Raw genomic sequence first — 8916 nt, 5'->3', positions numbered from 1 at the left:
TCCTGCCTCAGCCTCCCAAGTAGCTAGGACTACAGGCGCCTGCCACAACGCCCGGCTATTTTTTGGTTGCAGCCATCATTGTTGTTTTGGCGGATCCGGACTGGATTTGAACCCACAAACTTAGGTGTATATGTGGTTGGTGCCTTAGCTGCTTGAGCCACAGGAGCTGAGCCTGTTAGATTTTCTTAATATTTCTTTTTATTCTCATGATTTTGACACTTGTGAAGAGTACTAGTCAGTTATTTGTAGAATGTTTTTCAATTTGGGTTTTTCTGATATTCTCTCTCTCTCTTTTTTTTTAATTTAATTTTATTAGCTGCTTGAGCCACAGGTGCTGAGCCTGATATTCTCATAACAAAATTGAGGTTGTGCATTTTTAGCCAAAGGAATATTTCCTCTCAGTGCATCCTATGTAGTATCGGGGTATATGATGCTAACATGTCTTATTACTAGTGAGAGTAATTTTTTTTTGGGGGGGGGGACAGAATCTGTCACAAGTATCATTAGTTCACAGCAACCTCAAACTCTTTGGGCTTGAACAATCCTTTTGCCTCAGCCTCTGCAGTAGGTAGGACTATAGGTGCTGTCTCAATATTTGGCTAGTGTTTTTATTTTTAGTAGAGATGAGGTCTTGCTCTTGCTTAGGCTGGTCTCAAATTCTTGAGCTCAAGCAATCCACCTGCCTCAGCCTCCCAGAGGGCTAGGATTATAGGCATGAGCCACTTCACCCAGCCTGGTGGTATTAATTTTCATCACTTGCCTAAATTTGTGTTTGTCAGGCTTTTCTATTGTAAAGTTAGTATTTTCCCTTCATAATTAGTAAGTATCTAATGAACAGATACTTTGATACATTGAAACTTGGCATACCTATTTTCATCATACTTTTGCTTACTAATTTTAGCAGCTATTGATTTTTAAAAAATCATACTGATTGATTAATTTTTAATTGTGGTAATAGATACGTAGCATTCAGTTTATCACCATAACCATTTCTAAGTATACAGTTCAATAAAGTATAGTCACATTGTTTTGCAGTGTTATTGCCATAGCTTCTTCATCTTATAAAACAGAAACTCTATGCTAATTAAACATGAATTTCACTCTCCCAGTCCTCACCTTGTACTTGGCAACTGCTTTTCTACTTTCTGTTTCTATGATTTAACTATAGATACTTCGTGTGAGTGAAATCATACGGTTTTTGTCTTTTTGTCACTGGCTTATTTCACTTAGCATAATATCCTTGGGCTCATCTATGTTATAGCGTATGATAGGATTTTGTTCTTTTTTAAGGCTTCATCATCTTCCACTGTATATATATACCACATTTTCTTTATCCATGTGGGTTAGTGGACAATTGGGGTGCTTCTACATCTTGGCTATTGTGAATAATGGGGCAGTGAACGTGGGTGTGGAAATACATAACTCCAGAAGGAGATTGCTGAATTATATGGTAATTCAGTTGACGACTTTTTTTTTTTTTTTTTTAGAGATAGAGTCTCACTTTATCACCCTTGGTAGAGTGCTGTGGCATCACAGCTCACTGTAAGTTCCAACTCCTGGGCTTAGGCAATTCTCTTGCCTCAGCCTCGCAAGTAGCTGGTGCCGCCACAATGCCCATCTTTTTTTTTTGCAGTTTGGCAGGGGCTGGGTTCGAACCTGCCACTCTCAGTATATGGGGCTGGTGCCCTACCCACTGAGCCACAAGTGCCACCCTCAGTCGATGATTCTTGACTGCAACAATCATTACCATGATGTTTGACTAATGATTTTCTGTTCTAGTACCAGTACTCTTCATTCATTTCTCATTTATTAATTGGAATTCTACTATAAGGAAGAGCTGTCACTTCTTCCCCATTTATTTACTGATATGTCTGAGCTCCTGGGTATCTATTTCCTTCCGAGAGTTATGACCTATTTCTAGTTAGATATTTTGTTGATCAAATTGTCCCAGTTTTGGCTACGAGGCACTCCTTCAAGTTCCTTTCTACATGCCCCCATCATTTTTTGAACACTCCCTTATTTCCTGGCACCACAAGATATTTCAGGTTCATGTTGTGTTTTCTTTGCCCTAGCCCTAGATTCAGTCATTTCTCCAAGGAGCTATGGTTTTTTTTTATTGGAGAACAGTAGTTAGAAATCAAGATCTAAGTACTAAGTGTTCATGAGCCTGAACTCTACCCAGAGTTTTGAAGGCAGCTAGATGTAGGAAACAGAACATAGCTTTGAATAAATATTCTAGTCTTTTAACAACACTACTTCTTTGAGCTTTAGTGTCCTAATCTGTAAAATAGGAAAAAATAGTATCTATTTACAAGGTTGTTGTGAGATAACATAAGTAAAACACCAAGTGTATAGGTACTGGGCCTATAGGGAATCTTTAGTAAGGTGTAATTGCTAGTTTTGTTGCTGTTTATGTTCATGCTGCTTGAGTAAGTTTTCTCCTTACTTTATAAAGGGACATTTAAAAATTTTTGTTCTAAAATTTTCTTTACCAAGTTGCAGCCTATCCCTTGGTCTTAGTTTCTTCATCTGTGAAGTGAAAAGGTTGGACTGGAAGACCTCAGAGATTTCTTCCAGCTCAAGTGTTGTTATTCTAAGTTACTCCTTAGTTCTTCAGTTGCCTTTTCTCCAAGCTAAACAGCCTCAATTCGTTTTAACCTTTCCACTAGGACCTTTTATTCATCCCTTTGATCATTCCTGTGGTTCTTTTTTTGAACCTTCTCCAGGTTGTCCTTCTCTTTGAATACGGACTTCATGCCCAGAATGGTGTTGCACACTGGGACAGAAAATAAAAGAAGTATAAGATGTGCTGTGCCCTGGTGGAGCTTATAGTATTGCTAAAAGAACCAGAAACACACACCCATGGTATTCAGGAATTACTTGAGTCTATCCCTGCTCCCCCTTTCTCTCTCTCTTCCACTCTCTCTGTCATTCTTTCTCTCTGTTCAGGGAGGCTTCTTCACTGCATATTTAAAAGGCAAACTAATCTATGTTCTTCAAAGCAAACACTAGTTAATAGGAAAAAAATAGGTAAAATGTATATTCTTTTTAATGAGGGGCTATCTGCAAGGGAATTATATAATTAATAGGTTTTTGCACTTATGCATTGTAATTTAATCATCTGTTTCATTTGCATTGTTTAATTGGTTCTCAAAACAAATTGTAAGTCAGGTAGAGCTGAAGCTTCAACTCAAGTCTTCTGACTCAGTGGGTTTTTTTTTGTTTGTTTGTTTGTTTGTTTTTATTTTTCCTTTTTGTAGAATTGAGATTTTGCTCTGTTACCCAAGCTGGTCTTGAACTGGTGGTCTCAAGTGATTGTCCTGCCTCAGTTTCCCAAAGTGGAGTTATAGGCATGAGCCACTGTGCTGGCCTGACCCAATGTTTTTCTCTTTCTACCACACAATGCTTCCTCACCTCTGCCTTTTCATTTTACTGTCTTCTCCATCCTGCCCTCTTCTCTATTCTCTATGAAGTCTTTTCATTTCTTTTTTTCTTTTTCTTTTTTGAGACAGTCTCACTTTGTCATCCTGGGTAGAATGCCATGGTGTCATAGCTGTCAGCAACCTCAAACTCTTGGGCTCAAGCGATTCTCTTATCTCAGCCTCCCGAGTAGCTGGACTACAACGAGTAGCTGGAGTGTACCACAACGTGGGTAGTTTTTCTATTTTTAGTAGAGACGGGTCCCACTTTGCTTAGGCTGGTCTCAAACTCCTGAGCTCAGGCAGTCTACCCACCTCTGTCTCCTGGAGTGCTAGGCTTATAGGCGTGAGCTACTGTGCCTAGCCTCTATGGAGTCTTTTCTAATGACTTGGCCATTCTTTTCCATTTCTAAATTTCTGTTTACACTATCTATTCCACATCTTTATACATTTTTGTACACTGTATTGGAGTATAATAAAAATAGAGAAAAAGGTACAGATCATAAATGTACAGCCCTGTGAAGAATTTCAAAGTGAACATAACCAGCATCGGGATCAAGAAATAGAAAATTATCAGAACCACAGAAGCTTCCTTGATCCCCTTTTTGTTATACCGAGATTAACTAGTCTTTACTTTTATTTTTATTAACTAGTGTTTGCTTTGAAGAACATAGATTACTTTGCTTTTTAAATATGCAGCATATAATCTCCTGTGTTTGTCTGCTTTCATTCATTCAACTTTGTGTTTGAGATTCACCCGTATTGTTCTTTGTGATAGTAGTTTATTCTCAGTTGTTCATGATATTTAATTTTATGAATATACCATTCTTCTGTTGATGAATATTTGCTGTTATTGCACATTCTTATATATGCTTTTTAGTGAACATATGTACACATTTCTGTTGGGGTGTTTCTTTTTTTGTTTGTTTGTTTTTTGCAGTTTTTGGCTGGGGCTGGGTTTGAACCTGCCGCCTCTGGCATATGGGGCTGGCACCTCCTTTGAGCCACAGGTGCCGCCCTGTTGGGGTGATTCTTAGAAATGAATGTACATACATTCAGCAAAATGTTTTTCCAGAGTGATTCTACTATTTTATACTTCCGCCATGAGTTTATGAGAATTCTAGTTGCTCTACATACTTGCTAAAATTGGGAATTTTTGGTTTGTTTTGTGGTGGGTGACCTTTCAGGATTTTAAAATGTGATAATTTAGTTCTGTTTCTTATGTGACAAGTCTTCTTTCTTTCTTTCTTTTTTTTTTTTTTTTTACAATGTTATGCGTTCCTTGAGAATAGGGATTCTGTTTATATACCAAAATGTGGCACAAGGGCTGGCATATTGTGGGCCATCCATCCATCCAGGTTGGATGAATGAAGCATATATGTAGGGCATATGAGTGGACAAAGACTGGAAGGAAATATCAGAAATAAAAATTATACAGATGGTGGGATTTGTTCAGTCAACAAATATTTGAGTGTTTCCCATTGTGTTCGATTCTGGTAATATGCCTACTTCTTAACCCTCATGTATCTTTTTGATAGTGGTGTTAGAAAATAAGCAAGTACATAAATAAATAAAGATAAAATTGTACATTATGATGAATACCATTAAGAAATGAACAGGATGCTATTAGAGTGACAATAAGAGGATGATAAGAACCTATTTGTAGATAAGGTGGTTAGAGAAGGCCTCTCTGAAAAAATGACATTTCTTTCTTTTTTTTTGAGACAGAGTCTCACCATGTCACCCTTGGTAGAATGCTGTAGCAACACAGCTCACAGCAACCTCAAACTCTTGGGCTTAAGTGATTGTCTTGCCTCACCTTCCCAAGCAGCTGGGACTACCGGCGCCCTCCACAGTGCCTGGCCATTTTTTGGTTGCAGTTGTCACTGTTGTCTAGCTGGCCTGGAACGCACCACTTTCGGTGTATGTGGCTGTCATCCTACTCACTGAGCCACAGGCGCCAAGTCAAAATGACATTTATTTCAAAGCATTTTTTTTCTCTTTTACAAAAAGTTATTTATTGTATCTTTTTACTTTTAACAAAGGAAACATTGAGGTCCTTAAAGGTCATGTGAATCTTTTTGAGGAGGTAGGGACAAGAGTGGTGAGTACAAAAGAGATTTAAATGTCTGTGTTTGTACATATGTTTAGGTGTGGGGAAAGTAGATACTGTCCTTACTTAGTACTAAATGCATATGTGCTTCAGTAGTTCAACATAGTATGAAATGTTAACTTGTGAATAATGTAAGGACAGAAATACCTCAGGTGGTGGGACAGGCAGAGAAAGAATCCATTTAGTTATTCCTGGAGCTATGGGGACAGAGAAAGATCATATAACCTGACAGAAGAGGACTCAGCCCATAGCACAGCTTGTTGAAACTGCTGTTGGTTGTGTTCTTTGAACAAGTTTTAAGTGCTTTGTGTTCCAGATCGACCATTACATTGATGTATGTGATGTAATGGGAGGTGTTCTGTGTTTAGTCTGTGTTTTACAAAGCCTACTTGATACTTACGAATTAAAGCATAAGTGTCCTTGAGACTGACCAGAAGAATCCTGACTAATCTTTTAATATCCTTGTTTGGAAAGAAAAATAAATAGTAATGTTCCACAATTAGAAATTCTATTTTTTCTTCATTGGAACTAAAGAAAAAAATCATTTTCATTCTCTGTGTTTGTTTTCTCTTTGAATAAAGCAGAATTGAAGGATTAACCTTGTTCCTACTCCCTCCCACCTCTTTTTATTGTAAAAGCAATATAATATTACTGAGAATTTAGAAACTAGATTCTTAAACTTATCCATAATTCTAACTTAGCAAAATGACTCTTTGATTTCTTGTGTGTTCCTTTTTTAGACTTGCCCACATCATTTATGTTTTTACCTATAATTTTGTGCATAGTACAAGCATTTTTTTATATTAAAAAATGTTTATTGTAAAACATGAACTCTGGGTGATAATGATGTGTCAATGTAGGTTCACTATAACAAATATTCTACTCTGGTCTGGGATTTACTAGTGGGGGAGGCAGGCATATGGGAACTCTGCCCTTAACGCTCAATTTTGCTATGAATCTAAAACTGCTCTAAAAATTAGTTTATTAAAAAAACTCAGTGCTGGGATGGTGCCTGTGGCTCAAAAGGGTATGGTGCCGGTCCTATATGCCGGAGGTGGCAGGTTCAAACCCAGCCCTGGCCAAAAACTGCCAAAAAAACCAAAAAAAAAAAAAACAAAACTCAGTGGTTATCTGATTTTCCATTAAATGACTATGCTTTCATAAAACACTCCTTCCTTCCTTCCTTCCCTCCCTTCTTTTCTCTATTCTTTCCTTCCTTCCTTCATTTATTTATTTATTTTTTTACCTCCTTCTCTCTTTCTCTCTAAATTAAATCTTTCTTTCTTTCTTTAATTCTTTTTTTTTTTTTTTTTGAGACAGAGTCTCACTATATCACCCTCGGTAGAGTGTTATGGTGTCACAGCTCACAGCAGCCTCAAACTCTTGGGCTTAAGCTATTCTCTTGCCTCAGCCTCCCAAGTAGCTGGGACTACAGGCACCCGCTACAATGCCTGGCTATTTTTTGTTTGTAGTTGTCACTGTTGTTTGGCAGGCTGGGGCTGGATACAAACCCGCCAGCTCTGGTGTATGTGGCCAGTCGCCCTAGCCACTGAGCCACAGGCGCTGAGCCTAAATATTTATTTTTCCCCCTTTCTGCCCTTCCAGTTTTCACTCTTGTGAGTAGTGAGTAATGATACAATGAGGATCTTTTGCATGCAGTTTTTCTCTTTAGGAATTTATTTTTTAAACAGTGTATATTATTAATATTATCGTTATTTCTGAGACAGTGTCTCAAGCTGTTTCCCTGGGTAGAGTGCCATGGCATGCATCATCGTAGCTGATAGCAACCTCCAACTCTTGGGCAATCCTCTTGCCTCAGTTTTTCTATTCTATTCTGTTTTTTTTTTAGTAGAGACAGGGTCTTGTTCTTGCTCAGGCAGGTTTTGAACTCAAGTAATCCACCTGCCTCAGCCTCCCAGAGTGCTAGGATTATAGGTGTAAGCCACCATGCCTGGCCATATGTGGTATTCTTGATTATAATAATACTAACCCAATACAGTTGTGGTGAAGATTAAGGAAATAGATGTAAGGCATTTTAGCATAATATCTGACACATAATAATTATAAATAATGGCTATAACATTGCCAAATTGCTTTCAAATGTAATGTGAATATAAACAAGGAAGACAATTGCAGTGTGAATGACAATAATGATGATGTTGTTGATTGAATATTGAGTATGTATTTTGTGAAAGGCACATTACTTACATTATCACCTTTAATCCTTACTACAACTGAATTTTAGTAAGTTGTTCATGGTCATCAAACTTATAGGTGGCAAAAGCAAGTTTTAAACTTAAAATTGAGAGATGAGTCTTTGTTTTTTTTCCTGCTGTCCATGTTTAAATAGGTATTTATCACAGTTCTGCTTCCAAGAGTTGATTTGATTTAGTTCTAAGTTTCCAGGACCAAATTCTTTTATTCTTCAAGTATTCATTGAGCATTTATCAGGTGCCAAACACCATTTGAGGTGTTAATCTTGGGTTCTTTTGGTGATCAGATCTCCAGGAATTGGGCTTAATGAGGTTGGAAAGATCCTGTACTATAGTCTTTACTTTGAAGCAGCTCTGCTTAGATAAACCTTCTAAGTGAATGCTTAATGTTGCTTACATCTGTGTTTTTATCCCCCAGTGGCCCCAGATGAGCCAGTCCCAAGCCTATGAGGGATCAGAACAGATTCTTGGAATAGACATACATCCGAGTAGGAAATATCACACCACAAATAAGGTGAGAATTATTAGCATCTTTTATGTTTATAGAGTCCTCTCACATAGTTATTTTTTGGAGCTGAATAAAATTAAGGCAAAGAGTTTTGTTGAATGTAGAAGGTGAGCCTCAGGGAGGTGGAGTGACTTGCCCAAGATCATAAAGATGGTAAGTGACAGAGCAATGAATATTTTAACCTAAGCTTTCCGAACCTATGTCCTGTGTATTCCATTGTATTGTCTTGCCTAGAAAACATTTAAGAGGGAAAAGTCTTAATGGAATTTTTACATGTTAAAATATAGTAATATTTAACTTTTAGAGAATTTCTTATTGCTTAGATGACATCCCTTCATTTGGAGAGGCTTAAATTAGAATAGGTTTTTCTTGGAATTTGTTTGCAAACTGTATGGCTCCTATCTTCTGTAGTAATTAATACAATTTATTATACCTGTACTAAAGAGTAGCAGAGGGTGGTGCCTGTGGCTCAGTGGATAGGGCACTGGCCCCATATACCGAGGGTGGAGGGTTCAAACTCGACCCCAGTCAAACTGCAGCAAAAAAATAGCTGGGCGTTGTAGTAGGTTCCTATAGTCCCAGCTACTTGGGAGGCTGAGGCAAGAGAATCGCCTAAGCCCAAGAGCTGGAGGTTGCTGTGAGCTGTGATGCCACTGCACTCTA

General features: G+C 37.9%; 1 protein-coding gene across 2 annotated transcripts in view; it reads left to right on the top strand.

Annotated features, from left to right (window-relative positions):
- The window catches only part of LOC100962975 (ubiquinol-cytochrome-c reductase complex assembly factor 1), a 117048-nt gene that overhangs the window by 21167 nt on the left and 86965 nt on the right, over nucleotides 1-8916 (top strand). For both annotated transcript variants that reach the window (XM_003788128.3, XM_023512183.1), the window contains exon 3: nucleotides 8164-8259. In XM_003788128.3, the coding sequence (XP_003788176.1) occupies nucleotides 8164-8259 (96 nt within the window). The remainder of the gene's footprint in view (nucleotides 1-8163; nucleotides 8260-8916) is intronic.

This window comes from Otolemur garnettii, unplaced genomic scaffold (genome assembly GCF_000181295.1).
Source record: "Otolemur garnettii isolate 467f Iridium unplaced genomic scaffold, OtoGar3 scaffold00025, whole genome shotgun sequence".
NCBI lineage: Eukaryota > Metazoa > Chordata > Mammalia > Primates > Galagidae > Otolemur > Otolemur garnettii.
This window is presented reverse-complemented; position numbering and strand designations above follow the sequence as displayed.